General features: G+C 36.4%; 1 protein-coding gene across 1 annotated transcript; it reads left to right on the top strand.

Moving 5' to 3' along the window:
• The first annotated feature begins 11059 nt into the window (after window positions 1–11059).
• On the top strand, window positions 11060–12134 carry Olfr1208 (olfactory receptor 1208). The gene has a single exon (NM_146778.2). The coding sequence runs from the start codon at window positions 11113–11115 to the stop codon at window positions 12037–12039; it is 927 nt and encodes a 308-aa protein (NP_666989.1). The 5' UTR covers window positions 11060–11112; the 3' UTR covers window positions 12040–12134.
• The last annotated feature ends 6073 nt before the right edge of the window (window positions 12135–18207 follow it).

Genomic DNA, 18207 nt, shown 5'->3' with positions numbered 1-18207 from the left:
CACTAATAGGATACAGAGAAAAAAGTTTACTCTTGAGAATCTCTGATACACTCTTCCCAATATTGTGTTCATAGTCATATTTTTCTTTTTTAACACTTTTACTTTTCTTTTGATTGATCTCTTCTAACTTAATTATTAGCATACGTTTGGACATACTAATTATAGTATATTATTTATAAAACCTGTATTGAATTTAGTGCAGCATATATAGGTTAGTTTTAGGTAGAGATGTCTCTATTGGTTAGAATCAAGAGAACAATCAGGTGTACTGATAGGTTAACCAAAAGCAGGATGACTCAAAGGAGCATTTCACAGTTTGAAACAAATATTTTATTTCAAATGTAAATTACTTTAGTGAATTTTGAATCCAATTCTGAAGACAATATTAGTAAAGAGGAAATGAAAATTTTTACTTTAGAACAGAATATTAATTTCATCATTATTCATTGATATTCCAATATTGAAGAATATTAATGATAAAATATTTCTAATTTCAATGTTTTCTTGTATGTTTTTATTTATAGAAAAAATTAAACATGAATTATTTTACCATGAGACTATTACTTTCATAAACTAGAAAGTTGGCCAACAAAATTTATATTAGTTTTGTAATAACAGAACCAATGAAATTTTTTCTTTTTTTTCTATTTCTTTTTTTATTTTGTTTTTTTATTAGGTATTTATTTCACTTACATTTGCAATGTTATCACAAATGCCCCCCACCCGCTCCCCTACCTACACTCCCCACCACCCACTCCCACTTCTTGGCCTTGGCATTCCCCTGTACTGAGGCAGAAAAAAGTTTGCACGACCAATGGGCCTCTCTTTCCACTGATGGCCTACTAGGCCATCTTCTTATACATATGCAGCTAGAAACACAAGCTCATGGGGGTACTGGGTAGTTCATATTGTTGTTCCACCTATAGGATTGCAGATCCCTTTAGCTCCTTGGATACTTTCTCTAGCTCCACCATTGGGGGTCCTGTGATCCATCCAATAGCTGACTGTGAGCATCCACTTCTGTGTTTGCTAGGCCCCATCATAGTCTCAGAAGAGACAGCTATAGCTGTGTCCTTTCAGCAAAATCTTGCTAGTGTATGCAATGATGTCAGCGTTTGGAAGTTGATTATGGATCCCCGGATATGGCAGTCTCTAGATGGTCCATCCTTTTGTCTCAGCTCCAAACAGTGTCTCTTTAACTCCTTCCATGGGTGTTTTGTTCCCAATTATAAGAAGGGGCAAAGTGTCCACACTTTAGTCTTCGTTTTTCTTCAGTTTCATGTGTTTTGCAAATTGTATCTTATATCTTGGGTATTCTAAGATTCTGGGCTAATATCCACTTATCAGTGAGTACATATCATGTGAGTTCTTTTGTGATTGGGTTACCTCACTCAGGATGATGCCCTCCAGGTCCATCCATTTGACTAGGAATTTCATAAATTCATTCTTTTTATTTATTGCACCATGTATGTGCCTGGTAACACACAGATATCAGATGAGAAAACTGGATCTCTGCAATTGGTGTTATGGATGGTATCGAAACTCAGTGTAGATGATGGGAATTTTATCTGAATCTTCTGTGAAAATAACATGTATTTTAGCCACTGAGTAATCTTTCCAGCCCTATAGATACCTTCTGAGTCTCATATTACTTTCAAACATGTAAAGAACTTAGCATCCCAATTTTTGCTGTCCTACATCTCCCACAGCTCTTTTTAGTGTTTTGCAATAAAAATGCAGATAAGACTGGATGTGCAACTTCTTTAGGTATATTGGTTAAAGTACACAGTTCAGTGGAGGAAAGGATGGAAATCTGAGTAGTGAAATGGAAACATTGGTGATGGGAAATGATGGCTTTAACCTGATTATTTATTTCACATCCATTGAGTGGTGATGAACAGATTTCACTTTCTTGAAAGAGAAGTAGGTTTTACACAGCTAGACAATGTGTCTGTCTCTGAAAAGAACACATCATTAAGTCATAGTTCCTTTCTAAATGAGCATATTCCTTATTACTTCTAATAACAACTCAGTAAAACATCTCAGGGAAGCCTGTGTAGGAAAGTAGAGACCTCACTGATAAAGATATAAGTCATGCCATGAAATCATAGATTTCTTATAGGTGCTGTAAGCAACCTGATAGAACTTCAGTATCAGAGTGAGTTATGAAGATTTTCACAGAGGTTGTCAGAATACAATTCCATGTATTGGAAGTTGACACAAGACATCCTATCATGGTTTTAGCAGAATATGACTCTATTTCTCTTGCTTGATCCTAGAAAACAGTGGGATGAATCCTTATTCCCTTTAACTCGGCCTGTGACTTTATTTATAGATATAGATAATAATGCTAAATTAGTCTATATTGTGAACCCTTTAGGCATACACATAGAAATGTTATGTGCAAATGATGACAGATTGAATTGATGCTTTTACAAACCAAAGAACTTCCACATAGGTCAATAAATACTCAGGATCTAAGTGGTGCATGGAACAAATTCTCTTCAGTGTCCTGAGCAAAAATTTATCCCATTGCTAGTGTGATCTCAATCTTTAACCTTTGAAACTGTGATAAAATAAATTCTTATCCTCTAAGCCACCTACCTCGTGGTACTTAAGGAAAGTCATTCAAACCAAGGAAACACATCTGAAAAATTTTTTTTGAGATTCAAACTCACTCCAATCTGGATGGCTAAGATCAAAACCTCAAGTGACAGTATATGCTAGCATGTTGAGAAAAAGAAACACACTTCCATTGCTGGTGGGATTGCAAAATGGTACAACCATTCTGGAAATGAATCTGGTGGTTCCTCAGAAATTTGGAAACAATTCTACCTGTAGAACCAGCTATACCACTCTTGGGCATATACCCAAAAGATGCCCCACCATGTGACAGGGAGACATGCTCCACCATGTTAATAGCAACCTATTTGTAATAGCCAGAATCTAGAAACAACCCAGATGTCCTTTAACTGAAGAGTAGATACAGAAAATATGGTTCATTTGTACAATGGAATATTAATCAGCTATTAAAAACAGGGACATCACGAAGTTTGCAAGTGCATGGAATTAAAAAATATCCTGAGTGACGTAACCCAGACTCAAAAGGTAATAAATCATATGTACTCATTGATAATTGGATATTAGCCCAAAAGTACCGAATACCTAGGATATATCCTACAGACCAGAGGAGGTGTAAGAAGCAAAAATGCCCAAGTAAAGAAGCTTCACTCCCAGCTAGAAGGGTAAAGGAAATAATTATGGAGGGCAGGAGAAGGAGGGATCTAGGTGGAAGAGGGGAGGGGAGGGAGAAAGAAACAGGAGAGAAGCCCTGAGGGACAAGAGAATGAATGGAAATAAGCACCCTTGGACAGTGAGAGGTTGGGGGTGTCCTCCTAGAATGTGCCAGAGACATTGGAGGGGAGACACTCTCAGGACTAATTGGGGGTGCCCCAAGTAAAAATGCCCACCACTGGGGAAAGGGAACATGAAGAGTCCACCTCCAGTAGATAGGCATGGCCTCAACTGGAGGGACAGACAGGATTACTAACCACAGTCAAAATTCGTGACCCAGAATTGTTCCTGGGGACAAAAATGAGAAAAGACTGAAGGGAAGAAGGTTCAATCACTGACCCAAATTGTGATCCATCTCATATGGGGGAAGGTGGCAGTCACCAAGGCCATACCCTACTCTGCTAGAATGTGCTTACAGACAGAAGTCTGGAATGTCTGTCCTCAGAGAGGCCCTACTAGCCTGCTTGGACTGAGACAGAAGCAGATACTTACACCCAACCATTGGACTGAAGTTGCTGACTGCTAAGGTTGAATTAGGGAAAGGATTGAAAAAACTCTTTAAACTTTTTCAATCCTTCCCCTAATTCAACTATTGCATATGCCAGCAAGATTTTGCTGACAAGACCCTGACATACCTCTCTCTTATGAGGCTATGCCAATGCCTGGCAAATACAGAAGTGGCTGCTCACAGTCATCTTTTGGATGGAACACAGGGTCCCTAATGAAGGAGCTAGAGAAAGTACCCAAGGAGCTAAAGGGGTCTGCAACCCTATAGGAGGAACAACAATATGAACTAACCAATACCCCCCACCCCCAGTGCTGTGTCTCTAGTTGCATATGTAGCAGAGGATGGCCTAGTCAGCCATCAATGGGAGGAGAGGCCCTTGGTATCGAGTAGATCATATGCCCCAGTACAGAGGAATGCCAGGGCCAGGACGCAGGCGTGGGTGGGTTGGGTAGCAGGGCTGAGGGAGGATATAGGGGACTTTGGGGATAACATTTGAAATGTAAATGAAGAAAATATCTAATAAAAACTTCCTTAAAAAATAAAGAGATTGAGTAGTTGAGGAATTGAGGGCATCCTGTGAGATGGAGTAGTAGGGCAGGGTGAAAGGGGCTACGATTCTAGCCTGGCCTTTGAAGTGTGTAACAGGTACTTGTGATACTGAGGTAGCCTGGAGGCCAGGTTGTGTGCACACCAGGTGATTGGCGCCATGGGTAACCATCTGTCCTGGCTACCAGAGGTAAGAGCAATGACTCCTTTTGGTGAAGTGGAATCAAGTTTCACAAGTTCCTGAGGAATGCTGGCTTTCATCTAACCTTTAGAATTCCTTCCATAGTCCAAATTGATCTCAGTTCTGAATATTTGGACTACCTTTTGGAGTTTGGGGAATTGGAGCTTCCTTTGGACTTCATACATTGTAACTACTAAATTAATATAAATTCTATTGACATTGAAATTCAAAGGAAAGAAAGAAAGAAAGAGAGAGAGAGAGAGAAAGAAAAGAAAAGAAAATTAAAGAAAAGAAAAGAAAAGAAAAGAAAAGAAAAGAAAAGAAAAGAAAAGAAAAAGCTTAAAGAGAAAGCAATCCCATAGGAAGGCCCATAGTCTCAGCTAAAGCAGATCCCCAGGAGCTCCCAGAGACTGAGACACCAACCAGGTGCATACTGTGGCTGGTCTGAGGTCTCTGGCACAAATGTAGCAGAGGTTTACCTGTTTGGTCTCAGTGGGGAAAGATGTGCTTAATCCTGGAGAGACTTCCCCAGGGAAGGGGAAGCCATGGTGGGGTGGAGTGGAGCACCTTCTTAGAAGCAAGGGGGAGAAGGAATGTGATGAGGAACTGTTTGAGGGGGATTGGGGGGGGGGCAATGATTGAAATGTAAGTAAATAAAATAATTTTAAAAAAAGAACCAGATAAGCTAGTTCTAACAAAACCATATGAGTGTGTTCCTTAAAAAGAGTATGATACAAACAACAACAACAAAAGTATATCATATCATCCATTAAATTGAAGTATGTATATTTACTAATAATTTGTTGTAAAATCAAACCACAAATTGGTATTGTGATTGATCTTTAAAGTAATATATTTTATTTTTGTCAATATATCCTTTAAATAATTTCCTTAAAAGCATGGTCTGTTAAAAATCCTGGAAACTAATGAGTACTGGGAGTGGGAGAAAGACTCCAAGGAAGACTATTATCAACTTTATCAACTGGTTATTCCATACCAAATAGTCAGCCTAGATACATAAATGCAACTAACTGTATACAAACTGAGCAGGTTATATTTATGTATTTAGAAATGTGTCTGCACACACACACATACACACACACACATACACACACACACACACACAATGTATTTAACAACATTAATAATAAAAAGCTAAGAATTTGAAAGAGAACAAAAGTGGGTATATAAGAGAGTGTGGGGAGAAAAAAATGAAAGTGAAGAATTGTCTCATTACAATCTCAAACAATAAGAGAAATAGTTAAAATAAAAACCATAGCCGGGTGTGGTGGTGCATGCCTTTAATCCCAGCACTTGGAGGCAGAGGTAGGTGGATTTCTGAGTTTGAGGCCAACATGGTCTACAAAGTGAGTTCCAGGACAGCCAGAGCTATACAGAGAAACCCTGTCTTGAAAAACCAAAAAAAAAATAAATAAATAAATAAATAAATAAAATAAAATAAAATAAATAAGTAAAAATAAATAAAATAAAATAAAAACTATAGTATTAAGTAAAATTAAATAGAAAATAAAACATTAAAGAAACTCATATGATCTGAAAAGAATTAGTGCAATCCTGATTACATAACCTGGGTCACAGAATGGCATTGTAAATGGTTCATCTTGTAAGGAATTTGAAGTGAGTGTATCTAAGTTTGACCCTAATTATATTAAGGAATTGATGTTTTTTTATAGTTAGCAAGACTATAAAGATGTAATGATTGTGTAAAGATTTAAGTGTACACAGTGATAAATATTTTAGAATACATTCTCCCCATAATATAAATCTTGTGGTATGGTATGTCATATGGTGGTTTAAGTCATTTAGAATATTTTTAAAGGACACATTAAAGGTTAAACATGGATATTTAAAATAAACATGAGTTTATTTTTGACATAGTGTGCCAAGAATATCCTTGGGGAGTGTCAGGTGAAATTTCATCCAAGTCTCTCCAGTGCCTTTAAATTCTCTTCTACTGGACTTCAGCTTCTCAAGAAATGTTGAGCCCTGCAGGATTGGACTTGAATCTTCATCATCACATAGAAGGAAGGAAGACGAGGGCAACAGGTCAGGATGTAGTTCCCACTTTTCACATGAATCCGATGAGCCTCTCATTCTCATTTTTAGTATTTACAGAGTAAGTGCTAAAGACACTATTTAACTATAATTCAACAAGTGCACAGAGCATACTGCTTATTTGATTTCATTTTCACCTCTTGAAATATCTAGTTGTTATTTTGTGTTAGAATACATTTTTAAAGTTTATTGTCATGAGTTGATATTATTTCAAATGCTAATTGGAACTGGCCAACATTGAAAGTGTAAGTTTTTCTTATTTTACTTTATGTCATCCTTTTGTTTTGTTTGCTTAAAAAAATGATTGTAAATAAAAGTCACAGAATAATCAATTTTTATTTTCTTGTTTTCCAACAGGAGAGTAATTCACATGAACCATGTATTCTGAAAATATAGCTTCCTGATAGCAGGCACCTTTTTTATTTTGATAACCTTAAGTTCATTCCATTCATATCCTAGCTTCATATTTTAATAGTTTGTGAGAAAACTTTAGAGGATACATTTCAATAGAAAAATTGTCATAGGAAAATGTTGCCGAAGTCTTAATTTTAAAATTTGGAATAAAAAATAATGGGATAGAATGTGAAAGGAAGTGAGGATATGGATTTAATTACTTAAAATAGAAAAGTGATGATAAAATCAAGCATTTGAAATAATATAAACAAGTAAATCAAGAAACAATACATGCTGGGCAGTGGTGGTGCATGCCTTTAATCCCAGCACTTGGGAGGCAGAGGCAGGTGGATTCCTGAGTTCAATGCCAGCCTGATGTACAGAGTGAGTTCCAGGACAGCCAGGGCTATACAGAGAAACCCTGCCTTGAAAAACAAAGAAAAAAACAAAACAAAACAAAAATGAAAACGAGAAGAAAAGAAAAGAAAAGAAAAGAAAAGAAAAGAAAGGAAAGGAAAGGAAAGGAAAGGAAAAGAAAAGAAAAGAAAAGAAAAGAAAAGAAAAGAAAAGAAAAGAAAAGAAAAGAAAAGAAAAGAAAAGAAAAGAAAAGAAAGAAAAGAAACAATACACATATATACAGAGTAAATTCCATGAATCTGTAAATAATCTAATGCATACCCTGGTACAGAGAGGAAAATGTTTTCTTCTGCAAGTGATTGGTCTGATTATTCTGTATAAGAGGAGATCTTCTTTTGTAGGTGTTAGGTTAAACTTTCTTGAGGAAATTTGTCACCTGATTTCAGTCCCTCCATTGATGACTTCAGGTTGTACTGCCCTCTCTGTGTTCATATTAATGCAAGTCTTTTACACAGAATTAGTTTTCAAAATAGCTTATAACTTCTATACACATCTACATTTTGGGTCACATTAAAATTGCTAGAGAAAAGAGTCCTCAGGCCTTTCCTTGTTTTACAAATTCCTCAGAAATGTTCAGAATTTTTTCCTTTTAAAAATAAGCCAATTTTAAAAGGATGAAGTTTTACCCCTCACACACAAAAATAGCTCATTTTAGTTAGTTCTTACAACATATTAGAAATATATACCTACACTAGGCTGTTTGAATATTTTTGAAATGAATCCTCTGTGGTAGAAAATATTATCTAGTATAAGTCTACATGAGAATAATCAAAGGTTAGCATTATATGTAATATGAGATAATCAAAACTGATTCTATGTGAAGGTGTAGCACAATCAAAATGCTGGCATTTCTTCCTTATAGACACAGCTAGAGATTGTGTCTTAGGAGTTAATTGATAAAGATTTCTCCTGAAGAGAATCATTTATGTGAGTCAAAAACAAAAAACAAAAAACAAACAAACAAAAAACAGAAAACAAAAACAAACAAACAAACAAAAAACAAAAACAAACAAAAAACATCAACCAAAAAGTGAAAATCAAAGGCCGGGTATCTTCCTTTTCTCAATCTGTTTTGAATCCTCAATGTCAACTTTACAGCTAAGAAACCATGTGTTTTATTCAAATCCAATTAACATTTTAAAAGTACAGGGGAATGCTGGAGTGATGAAGCAAGAGTGGGTGGGTGGGGAGCTCCCTGATAGGAGTGGAGACAGGGAGTGGGAATGAGATAGGGGGGTTACATAGGGGAAACAGAGAAGGGATATAATATTGAATTGTAAATAAATAAAATAACCAATCAAAACAAAAGTACATGGGGATTGAATTTTCTTCACTCTGAGAGAAAATGCAGAATTGCGGATATTTGTTTAAATGGATGTTGATTAAATGTGTTCCTTGTTTCTTTTTGAGGAATATTTCTTTGGACATACATATGTGGGACAGGAGTATAGCTGCTTATATTTACATTTTATGTGACAATTTGCAGATTGTAATGCATAGAATTCTTCTACTACTACCTTTACCTCAGTAAAGGAGAAAATAATATATTAAATAATAAAAAACAAGGCCTTCAAGGTTTTGCAAAATTTCAATGAAATGTTTCTTTAATGACCTAAATTCCAAATGATACATAATGTATTTTCCTGAAGCCATATTAAAATAATGGGCTTAAGTTGTTCATTGAAGAAGTAAGGAAAATCTCACTGGTAAGGTAACCAACATTTAGTTTGATTATAATATCCTCTGATCATCACCTACTTTATTCCTTAGATATAACCATGAGTTTCCACACCTTTTAAAATTCATTTATAATCACTCAGGTATTCATAGAAATTAATTGGGTATGATTTATCACATATTGATTATTAGATTTGGGTCATCTTTGAAACTCCATATGTTTTAAAGTATATGGTTTATATCATGTAACAATTGGCAGATTATAATGCATAAGGTGTTCTTTTTGCTACTACACTTACCTGAATAAGGGAGGGAATAATATGTTAAATGATACCATATTTGTACTTACAGTATATGGTTCTTCTTACTGTCATAAAGCTCCGTTTAGTGTACTGCAGTGTCTACTATATATTCCACAGTAATAATTTTTACAACTTTTGCTGTTTCAAACTTTCACAAAGTTGCAATGAATGTTCTTTTGCCTTTTTAGTGGAATCCTTTTAACAGGATAAATACTTATTATCTAATATATGATTAAATTGTCTTTAAAATATTTTAGTTATATGAGAGTAATATGTCAACCACTCAGAGCAATATGACATTATTATTTTATTTCATTCCCCTGATTTTAGATTTGTAACTGTACCTTTTATAATGTGATACTTTCAGAAATGTGAGGAATAGTTAAATAAGTGTGTATTAACTTAGGTAAATGGGTAGGACTGAATCAACCCATAAGAGACTATTCATAAACTCTTTCTGTGTCAAATGTACTTTTCCTGGTGATTTACCTGTACTGCCATACAGGGCAAAGGACATTGATCTCTCATTATTCTAATTTTTTCCTTTTTTTTTTTTTTTGGTTTTGCTTTTATTTTCTTTTTCTTTTTCTTTTTCTTTCCCTTCCTTCCTCTCTCTCTCTCTCTCTCTCTCTCTCTCTCTCTCTCTCTGTCTCTCTCTCTCTCTCTGTCTCTCTTTTGAGACAGGGTTTCTCTGCATAGCCTGGCTGTCCTGGAACTCACTCTGTAGACCAAGCTGGCCTTGAACTCAGAAATCCACCTGTCTTTGCCTTCCAAGTGCTGGGATTAAAGGCATGCACCACCACTGCCCAGCTTCACTGTTCTAATTTTTTATAGTATGGTGACATTTTCATTTATTAATAAGGTTGATTTATTGATTTACTTTTGTAAAGTTTCTTGAATAGAGCATCTGTGTGACACATTTAAATCAGCTATCATGTTACAGAAAAATACAAAAAGAAGATATTTTATACTTTTCACTGACATATTTTAAGATTTTTCATCATGAACATGAAGAAAATTTTATAAAGCAAATATATGTGATTCAATTTAAAGATGCATGTTATTTAAGCAGGTGACCTGAAGGAAGTCCTCTGAATGTATTCTGTGTCCCTGCAGGAGCTAACATCTAAAGTGATGCCAGAATATGAGCAATTGATGCTAGCATGGCGTTGTCCAGAAGTGACTGGAAAGTGACCTGGGAAATGAAGTGAAATCTGCTAAGTCTCTCTGGAGCCTGGACAAGAGTCCACCCTCTTCTCTAAAACTTTGCTGGTGGCTCTTCATCACATTTACTATTTATTTTTATAGTATAGTCACTTTTGAGAATGGTATGAAGAGTGTGATGTGACATATTGAGTCCACTTGTCTTCAAGTTTGTACTTAGAGCATGCATTTAACTTTTAAAATATCTGCTTTGTTCTAACCAAAGTAAAATTTTAGAATTTCTTCAGCAACTAAAATTCATTTATTATTTGAACTACAGCTACCTCTTTAGTGTCACGCTGTGCATCTGTCCTTATGAATGAATTTACTATACTTTCAGGTATTTTATGCATCATAGACATTGGTCTATTTGTAGTAACAGATTTACAATTGAATTATCTTACAGAGTCAGGGCATATACTTTTCGGTTAAAAATGACTTTGAAAATAAATCAAAGAGATCAATGCTTTGGGCACAGAATCCTCTCCCTCTAAATAATCAAACACACAGAAGCAATGGGATATGGAAACCTTACAGAATTTATCTTACTGGGACTTTTCCATAATGAGGATGTCAAGGCAATATGTGCTGTGTTGTTCTTGCTTTGCTATCTTGCAATTCTCTGTGGAAACCTGGTTGTTCTTCTTACTATCAAGGGCAGTCAACTTAGTGAGCAGCCAATGTATTTTTTTCTCAGCTATCTGTCCTTCATGGATGTTTGCTTCACTTCCACAGTAGCCCCAAAATTTATTATAGGCCTATTGGTACAATGTAACACAATCTCCTACAATGGCTGCATAGCCCAGATGTTTTATGCACACTTCTTTGGTGCCACTGAGATATTCATCTTGGTGGTAATGGCCTATGATCGGTATGTAGCTATTTGCAGACCCCTTTACTACATGATCACCATGAGCAGACAGGTATGTTACATCCTTGTGATAGGCTCAGTTTTTGGTGCTTTTATACACTCACTTGTGCATGTACTGGTTATTATCAGACTTCCCTTTTGTGGCAGCAATGAAATAGACCACTACTTCTGTGACATATTCCCCCTGCTGAAGCTGGCCTGTACTGACACAAGACTCCTGGTTATTGTAATCATTACTACCACAGGGGTGATGTCCATTCTGACCTTTGTTGCATTGGTCATTTCTTACATCATCATTTTGTCCATCTTGAGGACCAGGTCATCAGAGAGCCGCCGCAAAGCTCTTTCTACCTGTGGCTCACACATCACCGTTGTATTCATGTTCTTCTTGCCACTCATCTTTACCTATGTCCCAATGGGTGATTCTGTTGGGGACGACAAGGTGTTTGCTCTGTTTTACACCATGATTGCCCCATTGTTCAACCCTCTCATCTACACACTGAGGAATACAGACATGAAGAATGCCATGAGGAAGGTGTGGTGCCAAGACAAACTCTTTGAAGGAAAGTGAAGCTTCTGTTGGTGGAGTTTTTTCTCAATCTTGTCCTATCTACACAATAAATGTGAGCAATGTAATAAGATAACAAGATGGTGCATAGCCAACAAAAATTTCAAGCCCTCTAAACAAGTCCCAAATCAATGGGAACTATGTATATAGCTGAATCAATTAATTATTTTCCATGATAGATAAATGGAAATTATTTCCTCCTTCATCATCCCAGATATAATGGCTATTGTTTTATTATTATTGGTGCAAATAGAATAAACTGCATAATTTGACAATTTTACTCTATTTTAGGTAATTCACATTTTGTTAGAGATAGCTTTCATAGATAGAGAAGTCCCAATCATATCACATTTGTTGCTCTTGCTATAGATAACAAAATAAATATGAAAAAAGAACCAACATTGTATTTGAGCTGTTCATTGGTATTTTTCTTATCACCTCATGTTTCTCAATCATGTTGGAGAGACTTTATGAATATAACTTTTTATGTTACTAAGAGACACCATCTTAAAGCATACTTCTCGATGCCCTAGCTCTCACAGTCTTTTCTCCCTCTCTCTTGAAATATTGCTGGAGCCTCAGTTGTGCCAGTATTTGTAGATATATCCCTTGAAACTGGGCCCAAAATTTTGCATTTTCATTGTTGCTGTTATCTACAGTGGTCTCTGTAAGAAAAGATTCCTGTTGAGTGATTAGGCCTACACTTATCTGCAATTATAAGGAAAAATAATTATATTGTTTTCAGGGATTGTGAGTGTTTGGTAGGTTAGTGTTTGTAGATTCTCTTCCAATAACCATGATTTCACTAGGACTTTGTAGTTAGCTAAACTCCCAGTAATCATCATGATTTCCCTCTTCTTAAGTGGATCTTAAATCCAATGAGAAAGCTGTTTATTACTATTGTATCCCTTAGGATTATCAGGCCTGGGTGGTTGTCAAAGTAGTTTATAGGTGTAATAGCTGAGTAAGACTTTGTTGCCTTCTTCCTGGTAGGCATGGCCTAAGTGTTCCCCACCAAAGAGCATATTTGTTTGTTGTCCAGAGACAAATATTGAACTCTAAAAATGTATACACTAGTAACATTACATGACTGAAAAGAAAATAAAGACATGCATATACATATATATCATGAGGGTGGTGTATTATTTAAAGACTTTCATATTATAAATGATGTCAACTCTATGTATTCATCACAAAAATTGATCAAATATATATTTCTAACACTCATCACCCTCTCAAGAAACATAAATTTGAATAACTATGTATAAATCTGCCTTTATGAGAACTACAAAAGTAGGCACAAGATATCAGCTTCTGAGTTTAGCACAGGAATATGAAAATAAGTATTGCTAAAATTAAGCATAGTGCCACCTTATATGTATCAACTTTTTTATAACCCCAGAATAGAGAGGCACCCACAAGTTTTGGAAACGTAGTACAATAATAAACTGGAGTTAGACAGTAATATTTAACATTGTGCAAAAATCATGGCCCTGATTCTAGTCACAGGGCCTGAAGACTAGGCACTTAGACTACATAGCATCAGATTGGATTCTACAGCTTTAGAATATAGACCTTGCTAGGAGAAAAACTCAGGGCTTTTCTAATGATTAATCCAATCCTAGTGGATGCAGGCTCCATATGGCTGGGTGACTAGGCCCTGAGCATCAAATGAGCCCCAGGGTTCATAGCTCAATTCATGAGACTAGAATTACAACTCAATTATACTTATAATTTTGATCCATAAATTCCCTCACAGGCTCACAGTTTATAGATTGGTCTTCAGCTATTGATATTATTGGGAGGTCCAAAATAGAAGAAATACATGATTCTAAAAATGTTCGTGTCCTTTCTCTCATTTTGTTTTTTGGGGTATCATGAAGTGGGCATCTTTGCTCTACTGTGCATCTTATAAATTCATGCTCTGCCTCACTACAGCCTCAAAGTCTGAGAGTCAACCAACCAGGCACTAGAGTAAATATTCTTAATCCAAGAGCCCAAATAAGTGCTGTTGTTTAAAGACTATTCTGCATGTTTTGTCAAGTAATGGATTGTTTATTAACCCAGTTTCCAAAGAGAATAAAGTAAGGACAATCTTCAGGCTGGGTACTTGTGCTCATAGAATTTGCTTCTAAGCCTTCTTTGATACCAAAATTGACTCCACTGTCTTTGATTTTATCTTGCTTTATGGTACCATGATTTAACATCATTCTGACACCAGAATTGACTGCCAGTCTTAGTCATCTGCCCATCACCACTGACCTAGATTCCAGCCCAAATTCTCCAGATACGTATTTTTAGGACAGTGCACATAGACTGAGCTTCTCAGCCCCTTGTAGTGCCTGGCAGGGATCTACTGTTAGATGTGGTGGCTGGTGTGCCCTTTTGCTCCAGTTAAAGCCACAAATTAATCAAGAGCTATTTTTCCTTAATATTGGCATTGTAACACATCAAACATTGTTGGATTTCTACCAGGGTTTAACAGTCAGGATAATTAGAAGCTTCAGGCTTCAAGCATTAAAAGGCTACAAGCATTAAAAGCCAGAGACAAAATTCTCTAGGTGCTCAAGCAAGAAGCATACTGCTCTGTAAGTGTTATTTGGTTTAGCATTTAATATGAATTTAAAAGTCACCTGAATCGGGTGCTAGAGACACATGGCTTTTAACCTGTCATAGCTTTACGGAACTCTGTCAGTAAGCTTTGTAATCTTTGCTATAAGCAGGCTCTTTACCATCACTAATGTAAGTTTCCAACACTCTCTGATACAGTGCCATTATCGAATTTTACATATGAGCCACTGTGTCCATTCTTTAAATATATAGTTGTGAGGGATTGAATTCAGGTTTTTATATTTGTATAACAAGCTCTTTAGTGAGTCTTTTTGACTATCAGAAAGAACACATTTTAATGAAATAATTTTATTTCACAAAGTACATATTTATACTATATATACTAGTATATTTTAAATGCACAATATGTAACAGAGATGTTGAGACACATATGTGTGTGCTCATTGCATATATGAACTGACAGACTCTGTGATCCTGCACAGGTTCAAGCCAGATGAGACTTAGTACTGTGATAGAGAAGTGGACACAGGCTTTCATTCCAGCCAAGAAGCTATCTACGAGTACTACTGTTTGCAAAAGAAATTTAGTTTTTTTTTTTTTCCCTGTTGCAGATAGCTCTGGACCTATTTGTAACTTGATGCTAATTCCGTTTTCCTGGGACGAGTTGCAAACAAGGAATAAGTCAGCATTCAGGTAAACCTTTTTCCACCTTAATTTGTAGAATAAAGGCTAGAGCCAGTGATTGAGCAGATAAAGGGAAGGTGGAGCTCAGAGTGTAGAGAGAGAAGAAAGAGGATGGGAGAGAGAGGACAACAGAGGAGGAGGTGGAAGGAAAGCAGAGCAGATGCTTGAGGCCCGGAGAAACAGCAAGCTATAACTGGTCTCATAGATGGGGAAGATGGTAGTGTAGTGGTAGATCTGCCCATTCTGGGTATACAGCTTGTATTCATATTGATTGAAGTGTGTTTCTATTGCGGGGGCATATTTGGGTTGGAGAATTACTGCAACATTCTCCAATGGAGTGAAATCTGGGTTTTAAGCCATATTTCTTTTGTTTGTTTGTTTGTTTGTTTTTGTTTTTGTTTTTTGTTTAGATATTTTATTTATTTACATTTCAAATGTTATCCCCTTTCCTAATCTCCCCTCTGAAAATCCCCTAGCACCCCCTTTCTCCTGCTCCCCAACCCACCCACTCCCATTACTGGTCCTGGTATTCCCCTATACTGGAACATATAGCCTTCACAGGCCTCTCCTCCCATTGATGACCTCTGCTTCATATATAGCTAGAGCCACAAGTTCCACCATGTGTTTTGTGGTTTGTTTGTTTGTTTGTTTTTGCTGTTTGTTTTTTGTTTGTTTGTTTGTTTTTTTGATTGCTGGTATAGATCCAAGGAGTTCTGAGGGGTACTGGTTAGTTGATATTGATGTTCCTCCTATGGGGCTTCAGACCCCTTCAGCTCCCTGTGTACTTTCTCTAGTTCCTTCATTGGGGACCTTGTGCTCTGTCCAACAGATGACTGTGAGCATCCACTTCTATATTTGCCAAGCACTGTTAGAGCCTCACCAGGGACAGCTAAATCCGGCTCCTATCAGCAGGCTCCTGTTGGCATCTTCCTAATATCTGGGTTTGGTGGTGGTTTATGGGATAGATCCTTAAGTGGGGCAGTCTCTGGAGGGTCATCCCTTCAGGCTCTGCTCCGAACTTTGTCTCTGTAACATTTTCCATGAGTATTTTGTTTCCCCTTCTAGGAAGGAATGAAAAATCCACACTTTGATCTTCGTTCTTCTTGAGTTTCATGTGTTGTATCTTGGGTATTCTAAGTTTCTGGGCTAATATCTACTTATCAGTAAGTGCATATCATGTGTGTTCTTTTGTGATTGGGTTATCTCACTCAGGATGCTATCCTCCAGATCCACTGTTTTTAATAGCTGAGTAGTACTCCGTTATGTAAACAAAATCAGAAATGAAAAGAGAGATATAACAACAGAACGTGAGGATATCCAAAATATGATCGGATCCTACTATAAAAGGCTATACTCGACAAAACTGGATAACCTGGACGAAATGAACAATTTTCTAGACAGATAATAGGTACCAAAGTTAAATCAGGATCAGGTTAAAGATCTAAAAAGTCCCATATTCCCTAAGAAATAGAATAAGTCATTAATAGTCTCCCAACCAAAAAAAAGCCCAGGACCAGATGGGTTTAGTGCAGAGTTCTATAAGAACTTCAAAGAAGAACTAATTCCAATTCTCCTCAAAGTATTTCACAAAATAGAAACAGAAGGTACTCTACCCAAAGCCACATTCATGATAAAAGTCTTGGAAAGATCAGGAAGTCAAGGCCCATACTGAAACATAATAAAAGCAATATACAGCAAACCAGTAGCCAACATCAAACTAAATGAAAAGAAACTGGAAGCAATCCCACTAAAATAAGGGATTAGACAGGATTGCGAACTTTCTCCCTACCTATTTAATATATCACTTGAAGTCCTATCCAGAGCAATTAGACAACAAAAAGAGGGCAACGGAATACAAATTGGAAAGGAAGAAGTCAAAATATCACTATTTGCAGATGATATAATAACATATATAAGTGACCCTAAAAGTTCAACCAAAGAACTCCTAAATCTGATAATCAACTTCAGTGCAGTAGCTGGATATAAGATTAACTCAAACAAATCAGTGGCCTTTCTCTACACAAAGGATAAACAGACTGAAATGAAAAAGTAATTAGGGAAAAACACACATCACAATATTCACAAATAGTATAAAATACCTTGGTGTGACTCTAACTAAGGAAGTGAAAGATCTATATGATAAGAACTTCAAGTCTCTGAAGAAAGAAATTAAAGAAGATCTCAGAAGATAGAAAGATCTCCCATGCTCATGGATTGGCAGGATTAATATAGTAAAAATAACTATCTTGCCAATAGCAATCTACAGATTCAATGCAATCCCCATCAAAATCTCAACTGAATTCTTCACTGAGTTAGAAAGGGCAATTTGCAAATACATCTGGAATAACAAAAAACCTAGGATAGCAAAAACTCTTCTCAACAATAAAAGAGCTTCTGGTGGAATCACCATGTCTGACCTCAAGCTGTACTACAGAGCAATTGTGATAAAAACTGCATGATACTGGTACAGCAACAGACAGATAGATCAATGGAATAGAATTGAAGCCACAGAAATGAACCCACACACCTATAGTCACTTGATTTTAACAAGGAAGCTAAAACCATTCAGTGGAAAAAAGACAGCCTTTTTGAACAAATGGTGCTGGCATAACTGGCAGTTATCATGTAGAAGAATGAAAATTTATTCATTCTTATCTCCTTGATCAAAATTTCAGGTGACAGCAGATGCTGGCAAGGATGTGGAGAAAGAGGAACACTCCTCCATTGTTGGTGAGATTGCAAGCTGGTAATCACTCTGGAAATCAGTCTAGCAGTTCCTCAGAAAACTGGACATAGTACTACCAGAGAATCCAGTGATATTTCTCCTGGGCATATACTCAGAAGATATTCCAACTGGTAAGAAGGACACATGCTCCACTATGTTCATAGCAGCCTTATTTATAATAGCCAGAAGCT

The sequence above is a fragment of the Mus musculus genome, chromosome 2, assembly GCF_000001635.26.
Source record: "Mus musculus strain C57BL/6J chromosome 2, GRCm38.p6 C57BL/6J".
NCBI classification, from domain to species: Eukaryota; Metazoa; Chordata; class Mammalia; order Rodentia; family Muridae; genus Mus; species Mus musculus.
Note: the sequence above shows the minus strand (reverse complement) of the source record. Positions and strands in the feature narration are given on the sequence as shown.